General features: G+C 40.2%; 1 protein-coding gene across 3 annotated transcripts in view; it reads left to right on the top strand.

The window, feature by feature from the left end:
- LOC122813499 (leucine-rich repeat-containing protein 7-like) overlaps positions 1–22182 on the top strand; it is a 2638896-nt gene that overhangs the window by 2446650 nt on the left and 170064 nt on the right. For all 3 annotated transcript variants that reach the window (XM_044085845.1, XM_044085843.1, XM_044085844.1), the window contains one exon: positions 6284–6347. In XM_044085845.1, coding sequence (XP_043941780.1) covers positions 6284–6347 — 64 coding nt within the window. The remainder of the gene's footprint in view (positions 1–6283; positions 6348–22182) is intronic.

Genomic DNA, 22182 nt, shown 5'->3' with positions numbered 1-22182 from the left:
ATGCTCGATTTGCCATGTGTTTAGCTCCAGGGTGTTACTGGAGAGAAAAAACAAGTTGATAGTCAGGGGATTGATAAAAGTTTCTTTTTATGAGTCACTGGAAGGGAATCAGAGTTTCCCAAAAGCTTCTCAATCTCCAAAATTGAATAAGTCTCATAAGAGAGCTTCTTCTTCGGCTCCAGCCTCTGAGCCATTGTAGAAACAGGCTGAGGACACATATACAGACCCGAAGGCTTTCGGGCCCGAAATGGAGACTTCGGCTCCTCCAGTTAACTTGGAGCTGACGAAGAGTCATAGTCGGAGCCGATCCCCAGTTCTGGAGCCGGCCTCTTCAGTCTTGCAGTCAACTATTTTACAGTCAGTGGCTGGAAGTGTCAGGTCCTTGACCCAGTCCTCTCTTTCCTCCAGGAGTCTGTCAAATGACGATGTGGCACGGGTGGTCAAGAGACTGTTACGGACTCTGGCGCTAACCAAGATTCTTTTGAGTCCAGCCCAAAAGGAATTGTAACTGACAACTGTCACTACCCCTTCTTCGATTCCTCCTCTGACCCAAGTGGCTTCAGATTTGTGTTTGGATTTGATTGTAGTGGAACCATTGGGTCTGAGACCTGCTCGAGGCTCTTTGGTCCTGACTTCATCTCCAACCTCTTTGGCGCCATCATCTTTCGAAGGGTCTAGGAGCCGATGCTCTCCCGTTGGGTCTGGGTAAGAGAGTCGGGTCAGACCTTTGTCGGATCTGAGTCTACCTCTCAGGGCCTTGGCATAGATGAGCTCGGTGCCTACATTGGCCTTGGAGCCCACCTCCCTTGGTTCAAGGACAGTCTCCTGGCTCTTTGGAGCTGGAGGCTCCCTCAAAGCAGGGTCTTGGTGCCTTTGAGGTCATGAGGAGAGTGCTGTCACCCCAGACAGCTCAGCTCTCAGATCCAAGCACTCTTCCCCCAAAAGTACCAGAGTATGCCTCCTTACCATCTCTCCCCCCAAGCAGGGAGACCCTAAGTCCCAGGATGTCTCATTGGGTGAACCCATCACTTTTGAAACCTCCCCTGAGTATCCCTCTGTGGAGAGATCCCTTGGAAGACAACTTGTAAGAGGAAACATCTAGACTCCCCTGATGAGTCTATCACCTCAGACACAGACCTAGATGATTCAGAAGGGCCCCCATGGTCACTGTCTGGGGATGTTTCTTTTGTGGACATCCTAGACATCCTTATCCTTGAGTGGCACCACCTTTTGATCAACTCCCAAATGTAGTAAATCGAAAGGTGTGGGGCTCCTCAGAATCAGTAGAATCTGTTCCGAGGAGGCCGAACAAATTCATTATAGCACCATCTTATAAAGAATTTCTATCCAAAGGTGTCCCAGTAGATGGTATGGTGGTGACGTCAGTCACCAAAAAGGAATTATCTGAGACTTCCACATCTGTCCACCTGCTGAATAAAGAATCATGTACAATGGACAGGTATGGAAAGCGTATGTTTTCATCAGCAGCTTTTACACTTAGATCGCTGAACTACTTGACCCATTTCACTAGGCTTCAGAGGGATCTCCTAAAGGAGCTAGGAGATACCCTTCAAGGTTCTACAGTTGCAGGGGTGTCAGAGAAAGTGATCTCCCAGCTTTCCCTCTTAAATTCCATAGTAAACTTCTCCATGCGACTTATATTCTATGCAGCCGATGGAGAGAGTAGGGCAGTGGGTACAGGAATCTCCTTAAGGAGGCACTCCTGGATGCACTTATGTGACTTTTCTGAGCCATTCAAGTCTTCCTTTACTAATGCCCCTTTTGATGGCTCATCCTTGTTCGGGCCAAAAGTGAAAGAGACTCTAACCAGGTGCGAACAAGCAGGTAAGACTCTTTCTGTCATTGGAGTCTGTTTTTCCCTCCCTACTAAACCTTATCCCAAAGACCTAGAAAGGTGGGAAAATGTGGTTCCGTAAATCCCAAGGAGTCTTTCCAGATGCATGTGGTGACATTTCCCCCAGAGGCAGAGGAGGAAATAACAATGGAAGATGCTGGCCACGTGGCAGAGGGGGTCTGCACAACCAAGGTGACAGGGACACGTTTCTTGGTAGGCCTTACCAGTACTCCTGAAAGGAGGCCCATCTGTCCACCTCTGGAGCCAGTCGGGGGTCACTTGTTATTGTACCCAAACACTTGGCTAGGTATAACAAATGACAAATGGGTACAAGCAGTCATATCCAGAGGCTGTTACATACCCTTTTCCTCTCCCCTTTAGAAAAAAAGTCGGTCCTGGATGTTCTACCCAATCAAAGGGATCAAGCAACCCTATAAGTACAATGGTTGCTAAAAAAAAAGAGTCATCCAAAACGTCCCCGCAGACCAACTCGAATCCAGAACTTACTCAAGGTTTTCTTTAGTTCCAAAAAAGACAGGGGACTAGAGGCCCATTCTGGATCTCAGCAGATTAAACAAGTCTGTCAAGAAATCAAAGTTCCAGATGGTAACACTGCAGTCAGTACTCCCCTTTTGGGGGAAAGTTAACTGGATGTGCTCAATAGACCTCTAGGATGCATACTACCATATAAAGATGGACAGGTGATCCCAGTGTCACTTACGCTTTTGGCTGGGGCCAGTCATTACCAATTCCGAGCTCTGCCCTTTGGTCTCTCTACAGCCCCCAGAGTGTTCACCAAATGTATGGCAATAGTCACAGCTCAGGTGAGGTATCTGGTATTCTGAGTGTTTCTGTACTTGGACGATTGGCTCTGAAACCACCACCACAGAGCATCTACTCATCAGGGCAAGAGACACCACCATCCAACTTTGCTCTCAACTAGGCATTACATTAAATTTCAAAAAGTCTGCTTTGTTGCCAGCACAGCATATTGTTTTCATAGGAGCAGACTTAAACACAACAGAGATTATAGCCAAACTTCTTCCCAACAGGATTCAAACTCTATATCAACAAGCAGAAAGCCTTTTGACAAGGAGGAAAGTGAAAGTGAAAGTGGTTCTACAGGTCTTGGGTACCATGGCAGCAGTGATATCCCTAGTACCTCTTGCACGTCTACACATGAGAATTCTACAGTGATTGCTTTTCACACAGTGGTCCATGCAGGAACTGCCCATGTCCCACAAGAGGATTGTAACAGAACCATGCAAGAAAGATCTACGCTGGTGGCTTCATTCTACTCAGGTGATTCGGGGCAGTCTGTTTATGCCCCCTCAACCAATAGCTACAATGACCATGGACACTTCCCAGATAGGGTGGGGGGGCATTATCTGGGGAAGACTTCCAAGGAATTTGGCAGTAAAACTAGAACCACTTGCATATCAACATCCTAGAGATGAGAGTGGTGCTGTTGGCATTGCAGGCATTCCACAACTCCCTTCCACTAGGAATGATTGCAATCCAGACAGACAATATGTCAGTCGTGTGGTACATAAACAAGCAAAGAGGAACCAGATCTTGCCCCTTGTGTCGAGAGGCTCAAAGAGTATGGCAGTGGGCAATCTCTTCCCAGCGCTTTCTAGTAGCAATGCATATCCTGGGGAAATCCAACGTGATAGCAGACAAACTCAGCAGAGCTATTCTTATGCCTCAGGAGTGGTCCGTGAAACAGAAAGTCACAGAACAGATTTTCCATAAGTGGGGCCAGCCTTGCTGTGACCTTTTTGCCATGTCCATGAATGTCAAATGCAGCAGTTACTTTTCCCTGATCCCCCCTCCAGGGAAGTCACCAATGGATGCACTTGTACACGATTGGCCCCCAGGCCTCCTTTATGCTTTCCCTCCTTTTCCTTTGATCCCCAAAGTCCTCAAGAAAGCCAATATGCTGGGAAGCAAGTTGATACTCATTGCCTCATACTGGCCTCATCAAATTTGGCTCCTCTTCTTATGACCCCATCTAAAAGAGGATCCATGGATTCTGGACCCAGATCTGGACCTTCTGACACATCCTTCAGGAACACTCCATCCCTCAATAAAAACCCTCAAACTGACAGCTTGGCTGCTCCACTTCCACTCCTAGCCAACCTTCCAGATATTTCTCCCACTGTGAGACACATTTTGATCTCATCCCATAAGGCAACTACCAGAAAGCCTTATGCTAGCAAATGGAAAAGTTTTTCATGTTGGGCTATCAACAACCACATTGACCCGTTCACGGCCCCGGTGACTGCTATTTTAGACTTTTTAGCAAAACTTTTCAATGAAGGTGCAGCAGCAGCTACTATATGAGTTCAAGTGGCTGCTATATCTAATTTCCATATTGGAGACATGGGATTCAAAATTATGTCCCATACACTGTGTAAGGCCTTTTTGAGAAGTACCTTCTTGTTAAGGCCTCCACTAAGAGAACCAGCATCACCTTTGGACCTTAATTTAGTATTGTCTACTCTAATCTTTCCACCATATGAACCAGCTTCAACTTGTCATCTGAAAATTCTGACCTGGAAAACAGTGCTTTTGCTAGTCATCACATCAGCTAGGCGAGTATCAGAACTCTAAGCACTGTCTATATGCCCGTACTTGGTCTTTCATAAAGATAGAGTTTCCCTGAGAACTAATCCATCATTCTTACCCAAAGTTTGCTCCAAGACAAACCTCAATCTATTGATCTCCCTGTTTTCTTCCCAAATTATGGCAACAAGGCAGAATATAAACTACACCAATTGGATATACACAGACAATTACGTTTCTACCTGGACAAGACAAAAGAAATCAGAAAATCTGATCAACTGTTTGTTTTCTTTTCAGATAAAAAGAAAGGCACCCCAGTATCAAAAGTCACTCTGTTAAAGTGGCTTCCTGATGCCATTACCTATGCATACACTTCCCAAAGTAGACAATTACCTGGAAAAATAAAAAGGTCACTCAACAAGAGCCATTGCAACCTCGGCTGCTTTCCAGGCTAGGCTACATATGGATTCAATTTGTGCTGCAGTGACTTGGGTTAAACCTCATACCTTCAAAACTCATTACAAAGTAGACTTGGCCTCCCGGAAGAGGGCCTCCTTTGGAGCCACTATTTTGAGAAGTTTGTTCCCCTAAGCCACTCAAGAAGAAAGGTGCTGGGGATGCTGTCCCAACCAGCAAGAATGAAGGTGAGATAGGACAACATAACATAAAGAAGTTATGTATGTACTCACCATAATGTTCCATGTTTCTTGTCCATCTTGCCTTCATTCTTGCATCCCACCCTCCTTCCCCCAACCTTTGCTCCTGGAGGATCAAGAGGTCCTTACTGGATTTGGAACTCATGTGCTCTGATTTCCTTCTTAGTCCTAAGGAACATATGTGTTTGTATATATTATTGTATTTGTATTATTGTTACTTTGTTTAGTTTTTTTTCTGCAAACAAGATCTGGATAATCTCCCTAAGCATGATGGGATAGGGTTTTTCTGCCTAGAGCCAGTAGAAGCTCTCGAGCTTTAGTATAGGCCAAGTTGGAACTGATTCTCAGTTCTGAACCCAACCAACCAGCAAGAATGAAGGCAAAATGGACAACAAACATAGAACGCTATGGTGAGTCCATAACTTCTTTTTATTATTGTGTCCCCTAGCGCAAACTGTAAAATATGGGAAACAAGTATATGGCTGAGAAAATGAAGATTTTTAGAGAGTTCTAAAAAATACCATCTGGAAGTTAATTGACATCCATGTTCTCACAGATGTCCCTTATAAAGCAAATGGAAGGAGTCAGGAGACGTTTGTATAGTCTAGCAGCTGCTTATAAAGATGTCAGAGAGCATCAGGACTCTATTCAGAGATACAATTTTTAATTAACAAATAATGTTCTTTTTAGACATAAGAGAAGTTCTGATCCACCAAGATGACATCCTTCTATTTGAAATCTTTCCTGTATCTTTATTCTGGTTGTTTGGTGAAATGATAGGCAGCATTTGTTTGCATTATACAATTTGTAAAGGAATTAGAGTTTTACACATTATTACAGTTAATATATATATATATATATATATATATATATATATATATATATATATAGTAACACCCTGGAATGGAAAAAATAGGGTTCTGATGGCAGCAGACAACCAATATTTTAACATAATTAGAATTAAGCACAGCCTTTTAAGGAATTGTACTATGAAGACTTGTACACATTGGTCTGCATATGCTGTAACTCAAGATGAGTCTTTCAGGAAATCTGTCAAAGACTGTGTAGAAGTCAATAAACATTGTCCTTATTACTGGCATATATTTTTGAAGTAAATGTCACTGTTTATTTTGTGCATTTCTTTGCCAACAGCACTGTTTCTAACTTATCTATCACTTTTTTCTGTCTTTTTTTTTCTGCTTAGGTCAATGCACAAGTTGGTTCAGCTTGAAAGACTCGACTTAGGCAACAATGATTTCACAGAACTGGTAAGAAATAAGAACAACTTGTTAATAGTAGATGATATTCTGTGCCTATTTGAAATAAAACAGGACTGTCACTGTCCCCAGATACTGTACTGAATGATGCCACTGCTTATATGTGAGCGCTTATTATCAGCGCATATGGTAATACTACCACATGAATCTCTTTACTATTAAGTAAAACAGTTTATTCAAAACTGCTGTCAATCCTCTGTCAGTATATATATATATATATATATATCTATATATATATATATATATTCTTAATATTACAATACAATATTTATTGATCAATGAGCAATGTAATAAAAATCAAACAGTGGTTTTCAATCTTTTTAATATACTAGGGATTTAAACTTAAAGAATACCTAACCCATAAATAGTGGATAATTTTTATGGCATGTTGTTATTTTTATAGTCTGGCCTATTTCTTTTCCATTTTGAGTCTTCTGCAATTTCCAGTTACAATGTTGCTAGACCACAATCAAAATAAATGTGTCTATTAGATGGTAAAATACAGAGGACCAGATTTCTGCCCTGGAAAGCTATTTAAACGATAGCTGCATTTATAAATGTGCTATTATTTATCAGATTTTGAACATTATTTCTAAGGCTTTTGCTTGTCTTGGAAAGCCTAAATTTAACATGCCTTTTGTTTTGGTATGTCTTCTCTATATCATGGCAGGCAGTATTTGCTGATTTATACTTAAATGTCAATGGTCCAGCTGCAGGCCTAAAGCCAAATTCTAAAACATGATGCTACCCCAAGCATTACACTATGCAAAATTCTGTAGAAGGGATTCACAGCTCCTCAAGACAATTCAATTAATGAGGGATCACAGAGTTCTGTATCCATTACCTAAACAAGTATCAGATAAGCCACATTGAAATACTCTGATATTTTAAAGAAGTGCTGAACAACAGTAGAAAATCTCAAAGTAATGACAATGCCGGTTTAAGTAATGGGCTTCTCGTAGTCTAGGTAGTACACCATCTATATGTCATATAGAGGAAAGACCATTTGCCTGCAATACCAGTACCAAAATGCAGGTGAAGCTGTATTGTAGGCTGTGAGGACTAGTTGGTGCAGTCAACACAGAAATGCGCATCTTTCTGGTCATTATCTGTAATGAATTCACACCTTTATACCTAGAGGATGTTTCAAACTAAAATTTTACACAACCGATGGGCTGCGCTTCAGCAGAACATACCCAGAGTATATCAGTGCTGTATTTTTGGCCAATAAAATACATGCATGACAGGATTTTAATTGTCATGGAAAAAGCATTATAGACAACATACAGCTGGTACTATGGGAATGACCAACTTTTTTGGACATTGGCAGTGGAGTGGGACTTGACCATGTTTAGCCTATTTCAGGAATAAGAAAATAGATTCATTTACACAGAATGTAATAGAATCTCCTTACATATTCCTGGTGTGGCGTATACTTTCTTAACTTGTAGCATTGGCTTATCATAAGGTAGTCCAGAAAGTACCCTATCCACTGGTATGATTTCATTCTGAGTGTCAGAGCTTGGATTTAGGTTTAGGATATCACTGCAGGATCTGAACTTTGGTCTAGCATTGCTTGTGTATGTCAGGAGTTCAGATTATTTTTTTTTTAAAGTTCCTTACTGTCTAGTTTATTTGCCCATCAGAAAATAAAAGGTCTATTACAAGCCCTCATCTGCATGACACAGTTGCTCACTGCCACATGTAAATGGCAAATGCTCTAACTCTCACTACGCATTTACCTAGTCCTCCCACCACCCAACCTTGCTGAACTGCATAGCCTTACCAGAGTCCTAACTCTAACCTTAAAACATCCATCCATTCCCTAACCCCAATCTGAATCCTCACTCCAGAGTACTAACATAACATGCCCCTCTGCTCCATATCTCTAAATCCCCTGAGCAGTCACTAAACCTAAAATTCCACTCCCTCTCCCTAATCCTAAGGTCCACAATCTCTCCCTAAACCTAAAACTCCACTCCCCCTAAATCTGAAGTTCCCCATCACTCCCTAAATGTAAAATAATACTCCCACTCCCTAACACTAAACTCCCCACCAACTCTATAAACTTGAAACTCCCTCCTTCTCGCTGAACCTAAAGTCCACCTCCTGATAACTGCTCAGCAATTAAGCCACTCTGCCACTCTCTCCCATTTCTTCCCCATGGCAACCACACTTTGCCTTGTTTGAACACAGCTATGTGTTCAGACAAAGAGCAGCAGCTCCATGCTTACTACAAGATGTCTGACTCCCTCATGTGAGACAGTGGTATTCAATCACTTGGAACTTGGGCACTTGTAGTACACCCAAAATTTGATTGACAGAGTACATAGACAGTGAATTCTAACATTAATCATATGGGTTGCTAAGTGCATAAACTCTTGTCTTTCTGTCACTACATATAAATGCCTGAGTTGAAAATGTTTCATTATGCTCCTAATAAAAATACCAGTCTTTTTATTTTATTTATTGATCGATAAGTGACCCAATCATTTGTAGACCACAGTCTGAAGGGCAAATTAAATGTGTGAGTGTGTGTGTGTGTGTGTGTGTGTGTGTGTGTGTGTGTGTGTGTGTGTGTGTGTGTGTGTGTGTGTGTAAATTAACATATTTAGTAATAAAAACATTTATTTTACAGTCTTAAATCATGTCATTTTCTTAATTTGATTTTTTTTCTCACAACATTTTGAAAGCTATCATCTGCTTTATTCACTTTTTTACATATATGCAGGTATATATACATATATCTATATGTATATCTATGTATCTATATATATATATATATATATATATATATATATATATATATATATTTATATATATATATATTTATATCTATAAATACCATATATATATATATATATATATATATATATATATATATATATATATATATACGGGTTCCATCCATACCTCTCAACCTGGAAACATCAAAAATCTGGACAAGGCCCATGAAAAATAGGTACAAATCTGTACGCTGATTAACGTAAAATTTGCATACATAATTACATAACCCCGCCCACTCCAACACAATTGTGGGATACCAACTTTCAAACGCAAACTGAAGAACAGAACCAAAATATAGCACCAGAGTCCCCCTGCAGCCATTCCAATGTCCCATTACCTGGCTGTTTCACCCCATTTACCATAAACACTAATGTGTGCATACTGCTTTACTTCTACAATGATTATTTAGATTTTATTTTTACATTTTATATCACAATGCACAAAGTTAAACACTAATAGATATCTGTTCAACAAAGCAATACTGTTTCACAATGAAAATAAACTTTGTATTAAAACTTCTCTGCCCTTGAAACTCACATTCATTGAAACTGCATTGAAACCCACACCACATCCAAAGAAAATGCATCTGGCCAGTGGTGGATAAAGATTACCTTTGGGCTGTTTTCAAATCATAGGCCCCTTGCACACAAAACAAGAAACATACATGCGTCCTTTGATACACCTTCCTGACTTTATTAAATTATATTCCTTGAATAATGCAGCACACTCTTTAGACTTAAGTAAAGTGTGTTTTAAATTTATTGTTTAAACATTTTTCCAGTAGGCAATGAAACAAATGCATGAACCAATAATGACAAAACTTCCCTATTCAGAACATGTCCATCATAAAAGTTTACTTCCACACACACAATCACATTTTAAATTTATTGTTTGAACATTTTTCCAGTAGACAATGAAACAAAATGCATGAACCAATAATGACAAAACTGCCCTATTCAGAACATTTCCATGATAAAAGTCTACTTCCACACACACACAGTTCTTGCTGTAATCATATTTCTGTATTATTTATTTTACTGTGCTTCATGTAGTTACATTGCAATTTACATTAAAATCTATGCTGTTGTGGTCTGAGTCTTTGAGCCAGAGCACCTATCCAGTTAACAAATAACATATATGTGTTAGGTTTACTATTGAAATTGCGAAGTGTCTGCAGTTGAATGGCATGTGTTCAAAAGGCACTTTTCCAATGGGCAGAATGCCAAACCAGAAAACATTGACTACACAACAGGAAATGGGTGTTGTCCCAGTCCCCTTCAGTAATACACATCACACCAAATGACATTTGACGACCTTTATTAAATTTCCATAACACAGCTTTGATCACCAACTTTATTAATTACAACTATTCACGACATAATTCTAAATACAGCATAACATCCTTATAATGTTAATCAGGGCAGCATACCTACTCACCCTGCTCCAGTAAGCAGCATCCATACCTCTACTCACTTACTTTACTTATGAAGCAGCGTCCCAACTCACTTCATACACCATCAATTGAATTTACCTTCCACCAAATAGGCACCATCCTTACCTCAGCTTGCTTATCTATTCAGCAAGCTTTATCCAACTACTTATTTCCTTTCCCCAGATCCTTGAAATGAACATCCAGACAGAGGGGGAACAGAATAGGGCAAGCCTATCCCTCTTCTCCGCCAACCAGCCTGACCAGGCTGTTCCCCCTCCCTAATACCCAAAATTGTTCAATCCACTTCCCATAAAGGGAAGGGTCAAGCCAAACATCATTTGGTGTACCCATCATCTGTAAAGCACCATAGAATCCCGTCATAAACCCCTTTGCCATGCCATCACTGAAACACACCATAATGAAACTAAATAAAGTAGGATTACCGTGACTCCCTTGTAACACCGGAACAACCACCAAGAGAACACATACTCTTTTAGCCCGCTGCCTTCAAAGCTGAAATCATGGCTCAAACTGAAAGTATTGACAGCCTATAACCACAAGAAAACCGCAAACTATAACCCTTTGAACTCAAAATGGCACCCAGTCAAACAACTAGTAGCAAGTCTCACACCCAAGACCCTGTTAACCGCAGCATATCCTATATGTGCAACAACTCCATTACTGTAGGGAACAGTCTAACTCCAACTTTAATGTCCTACCTTAGCTGGCAGAAACCAGCACCCCTTGTCCTACAGCTGCCTTATCCTGCAACCAAGCTTCCTTTAAACCTTCTAACTCCCCTGCAACCATGCACCCAGTTTCTAAAACCACCCCAATACAGCCACCTACCTACCATGCGTCCTAAACCCGATCTAAAAATTCACCCAAAACCCCAAGTGAAATTATCCTTGTGCCATTCTATAAAACCTTAACCTGGTATGCAACATTAGCACTACTTACTCAAGGGACAAATTTGTCACTCCCAAAACTTCCATCCATTAGGAACAAACACCAACATCCTGTCAGACACCTCATTGTGCCTTCCCCCACCTAAAGTTCAAACTGGATGAGTGAATGCAACCACCCAAGGTTCCAAGAAAGCAAAGATTGAACTTCATTGGCTTGCAAGAGACTTATGGCTGAAGCCTAATAAGTAACCATGCTCCTATGAATGTTGTGACTCTACTCATCTCATGGGATCCCACACTCCTCAGCACCCCTACCAACCTTTTCCTTACTTGCCCCAAATCCCAGCCCAATAATCAGCTCCTAATAATTAACGCAAAGGTCTAACATTCCTTACTAAGGTAATACTCAGACCCACCTTGAGCCCCATTCAAGTGGCAAGAACAGCCATCCCATCAAAACATCACCTTTCAAATCCTCTTGTCAAGTCACCGCATGATGCCTTCTGCACTTCAGCAATTTCCATCAGGAACTGTTGCCCACTTGTGCTCCCCATGTGTAACCTCCTTGCTCACCACTGCTTCCATCATTGGCAAACCACTGTGTATCGCCACCAATGGTATTTGGCACACCGCCATCTACAAAGAAAAGGAAAAAGTAAACCCTCTAATATGTAAAGAGAAGGCTCCACCTTATACCCACCTATTCCAACTTACAGTCACAGCATTCCAAGACCCCATCTGCAAGAAAGAAAAGACATGTAAATAATCCAAAATACATCACAGACATTCTAAGACCTCTTCAAGGACAACCTATCCTGCCAACCCAGGAAGGAATGTACCACCGCCACTCACATCTATGACAAAGCAGCCGTAACTGAAGCTATACTTCCAATGACCCTATCAAATACCCAAGAGAAGTTTAACTACCAGTCACGTATGTTAAATTAAACCCCACACATGAAGGACCTATCAATATTCGCAACCCGGGAAACCTTGCGATTCCAGACCACATCAATTAGCGACCTATATAAGTTAAGCTAACTTATACTGTAAAACCCTCTACCTAGCTCTTAACCTTCCATCTCCAATTGAGGCACACTAACCAACATAATATGGAACAAAATGGACAATGCAGCAAATCTTATAATAGCTGAATAACAGCTTATAAAATACAATCAGGTAGTATTTTAAATATTTCTCTTACAAACTTAAAAGGTTGTTAGAACAGGTTGAGGTAGCATGTATATTCATAATAGAACTCAGTTTCTGTCTGCTATCTAGATTTAACATTTAATTAATTACATTTCTTAACTGTCTACTCCTACTTAATCTATATTTCCCCTGTCATACCATTACTTACTAACTTCAGCCCTAGTGTCAGTCTTTATCCTTCCTTGTGTCTGAATTTTCTAGCTTCGGCCTTTAATGATTTGCCACTAATTTGTCAGAAAGCCACAATTTTATAACAGACCAAACATATAAGGCAAAATTTTGTACAGATGAGAGGCATGATGCACCACATGGCTGTATGGCCAACAGCCAATATCCGCAGCCCTCTAACAGTTCGCAAACATGCAGCTAGTATCCAAGAAACCCCCAGTCGTGTGAAATACCTGCCAGTGAATAGTACCCTCTGAGCATCCCCTCCATTTGTCAGCTGCCTACAAATTTACAAGGAACAACACCCCCCTGAGCAACGTGGCAAACCCAGGATGGCACTAATATTTAATACTGTCACCTACAAAATAACACAAAATCTGTGTTTGCTTTCTATGAGTGCAATAATCAGTTTTCTATTAAGAATTTCTTGCAAACAAAATAAAGTCTGTATTTTCGCTTTGCCCTTGATGTAAAAGTAATGGACAAAAGGAAAAGAGAAAATTACAAAATTTTATTCTCGACTCCTAGTGCTCGGAAAAAAGGGTCTAATTTCAAAACAGTGCTGGGATCCTAACAAGTGAAATATAACAAACATGGTTAGAAAAGTGTTGACACTGACTCTAACTTAAAGTATACAAACATAAATCTGTTCTGTACACGATTGTCATTAGCCAGGAGAGGCAGAGATTTATCAATAATACCTGTAGGAGGAAGTTTGCTTTATTTTAATAAGGGACTCTTTTCTATCTTATTTAATCATTTCTTTTGTGTTCTTTTTAAACCAGTAGATTTTATGTAACACTTATTTCTTGTAAAATCATGTTTTTACCACAGCATAGAATAAGTGTTGTATAATATATTGTCCTAAAGATTTTCTCAGTTAAACACTATTTTTTAACTGCCAGTCTGCCACTGACATGACCACCGCTCATGCTGCTGCTACTGATGCCTATCATATTGTCTGCTATGTCTAGGTGCTCTGGAGGCCATGGTTATTGAAACCCACCATCATTAAAATAATTGCAACTTCTTGTCTTAAGTTATCCTACAAGTCTCACTTCAGATGTGTTTGCTACAGTGAGCAAACACTGCCTTCAGTGATGGCACCTCATCTCTGTAGCGACAAGAAACCATTGAGTGCACTTTGCTTCCCCTCCGGCATTGTGTACTCTCATGCTGGCACAGCAGAATTGGACTTGCCTGCACGGACCCAGCTCTCCATCTCCCTCACCACAGAAACATTCTGTGTAGCTAACTCTTGGCAGCAGAACTGCCTGCCCCTTGTTTATTACAATCTACTTAACCCTGTTTTTCTTTCCTTTAACCAAGGAACTCCAATGCCACTCTGTGCATGCGCAGCAGTAACCTCTTCCCCTACGGATCCAACAGCCCTTGAAATGGTCAGTGCGGCTCCCCCGGCCCCCAAAATACCACCGAGACTAACCAAGACAAGGCAGACCCATAAAACCACCAGCAGCAAATGAAAAGGAACACACCGACCTGCGTCCAAGATGGGAGCGCTGACCCAGCGACAGCAGCTCCACTGTACACCCCCACAAGCACCACCAATGACACACTCAACCGACTGCAACAAGCAGCAATGGGAAAATACAAAGGAACAGGCACCAAGCCCCATGATAGCCAGAAAGTTTCTCCCCCTCTTTTTTCCCTTTTTTTTTTTTTCTCCAAACATACGGCTGTCAGAAATACAAAATTACTCCCAAACAGTCAGTTCACAGCAGTGCTACATCTCAGGCAAACCCACGTCGACACCAACCACCCCACGCATGCACAGACCACAGCATCACCCCAGGCAAGCCCCACACACTGAGCCTAAAGCCCTCAAAAGAAATTTGCTGCTCTGTCAACCTCCCCAACTGCCAAAACTCCACCCCCCATGCTAGTAGAATACTTTTGCAATCATCTCCCTCTGGGTTAGCACCATTAAACACCACTTCATTTAAGTATGAAGGAAAACACATGACCAATCTGCCACCAAAATTAAATTGACAAGGCAGCCAATGAAAGACAGACCGCTCTGCCAAAACCAAAGATGCACCGGCAACTGGGATCATACCAATAACTGGAAAATAATTAAATTCACAGCTGAATTACTAACTAGAAACACTGATTAGCTACACCATCCACTTGGCTCCAACTGAAAACAATGGAGCCTAACCAGAGAGCTACCAGTATGCAATCAGACTGGCAGGACTGATCCCAAACACTTAAATATATATATATATATATATATATATATATATATATATATATATATATATATATATATATGGGTCTACTTCATTTGGTCGACAACTCATATGACTGACACTCATTTGGTCGACAGCTCATTTGGCTGACAAAAAGTATTCAAGGCAAAAACCTGGGATTTGCCCCTCTCCCCACTGTTGTGCGACCGTGGAGTTGTTATATATAGTTGGGGGGGGCACAGCCCCCCACATTGGGGGGGTGTGGGGGGCAAAGCCCCCCACCTAGAATGTTTGTCGACCAAATGAGCTGTCGACTAAATGAGTGTCAGTCATATGAGTTGTCGACCAAATGAAGTAGACCCATATATATATATATATATATATATATATATATATATATATATATATATATATATATACATATACATATATAAACGTTGGTGACCACCTGCCCAAACACCCAGGAGCAAAACTGTATGGATCTCTAACCATGCTGAGTGCAACGGCCCTTTCCATATTCTTTCACTTTCTATTCATGTCTCCTAACAATGACTGCAACCGCACCATGAGCTGTAGCACATGCGAAATGAGAGCCAACCTGCTGTTTTTTTTTTTTTTTGGATCAAAAGCCAACCTGCCAGCAACAAATCAAGAAGCTCATGAAAACATGAGGCAAACTGTGGACTGTATGCAAACTGCGAACGCACACCTGTTGTCTCCTCCATGGAGAGGAGTCTCCCAGCTGGTAATCTGACTATATGCGTGCGCCAACCCCCAGATGCTACCAGCAGCCATCTTCGAACATGCACACACACCAGCACAACCTGGGAGCTCCTTCAGCCATGAAAAGCCTTGCCACTGTTCTATCCCTCACAAGTGACACACAAACTCCTCACGAAAATGACTATATCTTATCTACACTTCATACCGTCCACCACCCCAACCCAAAACAAGCAGCCAACCACCGCATGTTCCTACCCAAAAGTCAAACCACCAGTAAGGCACCCTGGGAGCCAAACAAAGTGACATAGCAATATAATTCCACTGACCTACAGTACAAAGCCAAGGATAGCAGGAAAAAAAAAAAAAACACTTCACCAGTACCAATATGCCTAAACCTCCTCTAGTACCAAAATGCTCCAATACTCCCCAAGGCCTACCTGCTCTCCAAACACCTACAGGTCGTCATGGACGTAAAACCTGCCATAGCAAGTTCACACCAAATGTGATTGCTTGACCCAACTACACTAGCTTAAACCTCTTAAACGCCACCCCATCATTACCTCATTTCCTCCCAACCATCCCTACCTCCACTTAACCCTTTCACCTCCCCAACCCTCTTAACTCCCCTTAATATTAACCTAACCCCCCCCCCCATGAAGATGTCCCGGGACAACGTAGTTTGTTGCCAAACTTTATTTGCAATTCGGTTATCTGAGTCCGGCATTCTAAGTGGAGACTGTGGTTCAGTGAGGGACAGGAAATTAATCCATTTCCCTACTGTAGTGCGATCTCGGATTTGGTATATATAATTTGCAGGGGGTGTGGGGGGCACAGGGGGACTTGCCCCCCTGAAAAATAGTGAAAGAAATGTACCATTTACTGTAGAATGTAATGTACATTAAGGTGCATAGCATTGTTGACTGACATCACCTCCTACTCTGTCGAGTACATCAAACTTTGGGTGTCAATGTAGACAGTTTTGACTTGACTGCTTTTCTGACGGTACATATGCAACATTTCGTTTCGACATTGTAACAAGTCGACTGATCCAATTTTGCAATTTCAATAGTAAACCATATATTTTTTATATATATATATGGACTTACCAAAAATAATCTAAAATAAAAAATACCTAAAAACAAAATATCTACAAAAAATATCTAAACTCAAAAATATCTAAACACAAAATATTGAATAGTGACAAAATCTGAACATATATAAAACCTATGTTTTTGCAGGGGTTCAACCCCCCTGCACCTCCCCCACACTCCTTGTTAATTCGGGTCTATATTATATGAACAAAAGTTCATATACTGGGACTCTCTAATGAGCAAAAATCCCAGAAATCGAGATGCATGCTGTGAGATTGCAGTACAGTGAAGACTGGAGTATTTGCCCTTTCCTCGCTGTAGTGCGATCTTCGAGTTGGAATATATTTTTAGTGGGGGGTGTGGGGGGTGAAGCCCCCATGATATCATTTTCGATTTCTGGGATTTTTGCTCATCATTCGTTCATATAATATAGACCCATTAATTCTATATACCAACTCCAAGATTGCGCAACAGTGGGGAAAGGGCATAAAAACTTCCCTACTGTAACTTTGATTTTCTTGACATTTTGTGTTTACATATTTTTAAGTTTAGATATTTTTTGTTACTTTTTTGTGTTTAGATATTTTTGAGTTTTGATTACTTTACATAGACCCACTTATGTACACACACACACACACACACACACACACACACACACACACACACACACACACACACACACACATATATATATATATATATTTTTTTTTTATGTGTGTATTTTATATATACAGATGGATAGATAGATATGATTACATTTTGCTTAGTCGAAGATTTTTTTATGTCTAAGTGTGAATGGTCAGATATTTTTGCTTTATTCTCAATGTGTTAAATGTACTGTTTGCTGGTGATGGTCTAAGCACATTAGACAGTGGAGATCATGGCCTTTTCCCTTTTCCCTACTGTTGTGTGATCTCAGAATTTGTGCACATAAGTAGTAGAGGGAGTGGGGGTATGGGGGCTTACCCCCATTACAAAAAATTCATGGTATCTTTTTTATTAACTATTGGTTTGGTGATGTTAGCATTAGCAGTCTTTATTTTCAGCTACTGAGAATATAACCATTTATTCATACTAAAAGTTTAAAATGAATCATCAGCAGTGATTTTGGTCAAAACACAAAGCAAAGAAACTCATAAAAAATTACCATTATTTGCCACTAAAACCATGAAATAATTGCAAATGTAAACTAATGGGTTACATTTGCTGTTACTAAAAGTAAAACAAAAAAACAACTTCTATGTGTGGGTTCTTCATCCCCCCCAACATGAGGGGTCACATAACCTTGAAAAAAGGGGGAAGCCCTTAAAATATATAACAGTTAACCTGTTAAAATTCAGCTGTTACATAATTCAGCCTATTGTACCACAAACAGAAAACACCAGCATTTCAGAATGTAATGACATGCATGCATTGATAAATCACGTGACATATATGTATGTGTATAAATAAATGATTTGTATAAATATTGCAACACTGTATCTAATGTTCAGAATGTCAACATGCCAAAATACATAACATCTGTAAAACATTTCAAGCATTCACATTACTGAAAACTTTAATCACCGAACCTACATACAATCACAAAAGGAAAGCAGTTTCCTTTTGTGATCTTTAAACCAAAACCCTTCCATAACACTAACCCCCTACTTTATCTGAATAGTGGTGGTGTTATGGAAAGGGTTTTTCTAGTGTAAGCTGAATAGTAAAATTTAGGGGCAGGGCTGGGTTAGGGTTAGCACCACAATTATAATGTGTACTAATCCTATACCTAAACCTAACCTTAAATCCACCCCATTCCATACACAAACCTTTTCCATGACATTACACAAGATAGCTCGGATACCCACTACATACAAATACACAAACAAACAAGCACACGCAGACACACACACACACACACACACACACACACACACACACACACACACACACATGCTAGGGTCTATATCACAAAATCAAACTTCCAAAATGTTGACCACCATAAGTTCGAATTTGGAAGATCGAATTCGGATAACATTGACACTTCAAAACAGCAAATTATTTCCCAGGGAAAAAATTTGCTGTTCCGAAAAACACACACATAACACAATCACACCAAACACCTTCAAAACCTACACTAAACCTAACATGCACCACTATCTATGCACTAACCTTAACCCAGCCCTAACCCTAAAGTCCATCACTACCGCACACTTACCTGACTCGCACCCTAACCCTAAAGTCCGTCACTACCGCACACTTACCTGACCCGCGCCCTAACCCTAAAGTCCATCACTATCGCACACTTACCTGACCTGTGCCCTAACCCTAAAGTCCGTCACTACCTGTTCGTACACTTACCTTGACCCAGTCTGAAAATGCCGAAGCGGCAGAAACGGCCAACTGAATTCTTTCCCTGGGAAAGAATTTGGGTTTCCGCCGCTTCGACATTCTCAACTTTTGACTTACCAGGTTCGGCTTTCCGGTATTCGGCATTCACAACATTCGATTTCATGATATAGACCCCACACACACACACACACACACACACACACACACACACACACACACACACACACACACACACACACACACACACACACACACACACACACACACACACACACACACACACACACACACACACTAAACAATTCCCTTACCTAACTCAGCAACATGGACACTTAGCAACACAGACAGTTGACCAAATGAACATTTGGCAAAAGGTCCTAATGTTTTACTTTTTGAACAAGTGGATGTTTGATAATGTGTTGGGGAACCATATATATCTGAATGTGCTCTGAATTGGCACATTGTTACTGTGGATGAGAAGCTCAAAGGCTTTTTGGGTGAAGCACTTAGCTTCAGTTTTAAGGATAATCATTCTCTGAAGTGGTTACTATGTTATAAATCTATGAGTAGAAATAATTGTTTGACTTCTAATAGACGAGGCACATACCCCTGCAGATCATGTTGTATGTGCAATTACATTGATAGTAGCAGTAGCTATAAGAATATTATGAATGAAAGTGTGTATGTCAATTTTTATGCAGATTGTAAGAGCCAGAATCTTGTGTATCTTGCCATTTGTGATGTCTGTGCTTGCTATTATGTTGGCAAGACTAATAAAGCCCTAAGGGACAGAATACGTAAACATTGTAAAGATATTTTGAAGAAAGATAATAGAAATGCTGTCACTAAGCATGTTGTAGCTACTGACTTCTCACATAAGTTTAAGGTTTTAGTTTTGGAATTGTTTAAATCTGATATTAGACATGGTGATATTAAACAAGAACAGAGTGCCTAGAAATTAAGTGGATTTTAGAGTTGAATGCTGATAGTGGGAAAGGGTTAAATGTCACTGTGCCTTTAAGACCAATACTGAAATCAAGACTTCTGTCCCGTCAGAATTTAAATTGAGTATTTAAAATGCTACTGTATCTTATGTATTTTCGATCTGAAGAAGTGCCTGTGATAGGCATGAAAATGTTCATCTTTTTATCTGTATGATGTTTTAATAAAGTTTCCAAAGATTTTAACATATTGACACATCATGCTGTGTCTGGCTGGATATACGTTTATTTATATTTCATACTCTTTGGGTATTCCAGCCTTCAGCCACTTATATTATTATTTCTATAGTAGCAACAAGTTCATGTCAAGCAGGAATGAAAGCAGGAATGGTTAAGAAGAGGTGAATTTAAACCAGAAGACGAAAGGTTAATATCGGTGTCCCAGGACAGTGGTGTACGTATACACTGGTTTAAAAAATCCATTGAACATGTGTGAAAAGCAGACAAATGCAGGTTTTAAAAAACAGAATTGGAAACAGTCACACATCTTGTTGCTGTGTGTGAGGCACAAATGGCAGAAGGAATGTATACTGAAGGATATAATGTAGCAGGACATTGAAGACTGTGCAAACATTAAAAACAGATGTGAGAAAACCAGTTATAGTAGTCCAGGAAAAGAAGACTTAAGTAGCATTGATCATTGAAATTGCTGCACCCAGTGGCTACAGTGTCTTATGTACAGAGAGGCACAAAGTCATAAAATACAAGGATTTACAGGCAGAAACAAGGGCAATGTGGAGGAAGGATACCCAGACAGTTCCAACAGTAGTAGGAGGAATGAGTCCTATAAAAAATAATTTGCAGTCTTATTTAGATATGTTACCGATACTTGTAACTCCATATGAATTGCAGAAGGAATCAGTACTGGGCATATTGTGGGTGCTGCGAAGGGGACTTCTGGCTAACACCAAAGATTGAAACAATGCTAATTTCATGAACTTTATTCATACTTTGACTTAAGAATGGGATCCATTCCCATCGTGCTATCAGAAACCCAAAAGACTTGGAGAAATTAAAAACTGAGAGTCAAAAAACAGTCTATAAAATATCTCGCTGAGTTGAAGGTTTGACCAGTTATTTTCATCCACTTAGCTGTTCATAGATTAGTTGCCCAACAAGACATAAATGAAGTAGTAATATATCATAAAATATCTAATGTATGGTCCTAAATCTTCTATGATTGGTATCGTAAGGGAAGCAGTCATTTTTATCAAATGGACATGAAGTATATACTCCTAGACCCTGCTGTGCCATACAATTTAAAGCTGTTCATCTATTGTTTGTTGTTGGGTACAGGCAGCAAGTGGTCACTAAGACATGCTGAATCCAATGTCAACATCTATATGAAACCATATTTTATTATGCAGCTTTCAACTTTTTGCAGTATGACTGTTGGCCATGCATGCTTCATGTCCCAAACATCATTGCAAAAAGTGTAACGTATCACTTCTAGAAGGGATTCAAAGTGTGCATGCCACATTGGCATGTGCTACCAGTTTATATTTTCTGCATGGCTTAAGGCAGCAACAAAATGAAAGTTTATGGAATTAGAGACAGGAAAAAGTGCTAAGCATACTTATTAGAGTTGAAGACTCAGAGTACACATTTCTCTGGAATTCAGCCTCAACTGTTTTTATAAGATTGTCTTTAATCCAAAAATATTAATAAATAAATTATTTGTTTGCAGGGCTATACAATAACTGAATGAAATTTTCTATGTGCAGAAAGAAAAAGTGTCCAAAAATGAGTGTGTGTGTGTGTGTGTGTGTGTGTGTGTGTGTGTGTGTGTGTGTGTGTGTGTGAGTGTGTGTGTGTGTGAGTGATTTTTTTTTTTGGGGGGGGTCTTTTGCTAGTAAAAAAAAACAAACATAGTTGCAAGTCAAACACTACTTACCTTTTAGGCTACTGTGTACCAAATAACCTTGCACTTGTACTGGCTTGTTATCTGTGGGATTTTTTT

The sequence above is a fragment of the Protopterus annectens genome, chromosome 10.part0 (genome assembly GCF_019279795.1).
Source record: "Protopterus annectens isolate FY-2018-M chromosome 10.part0, PAN1.0, whole genome shotgun sequence".
NCBI lineage: Eukaryota > Metazoa > Chordata > Ceratodontiformes > Protopteridae > Protopterus > Protopterus annectens.
Note: the sequence above shows the minus strand (reverse complement) of the source record. Positions and strands in the feature narration are given on the sequence as shown.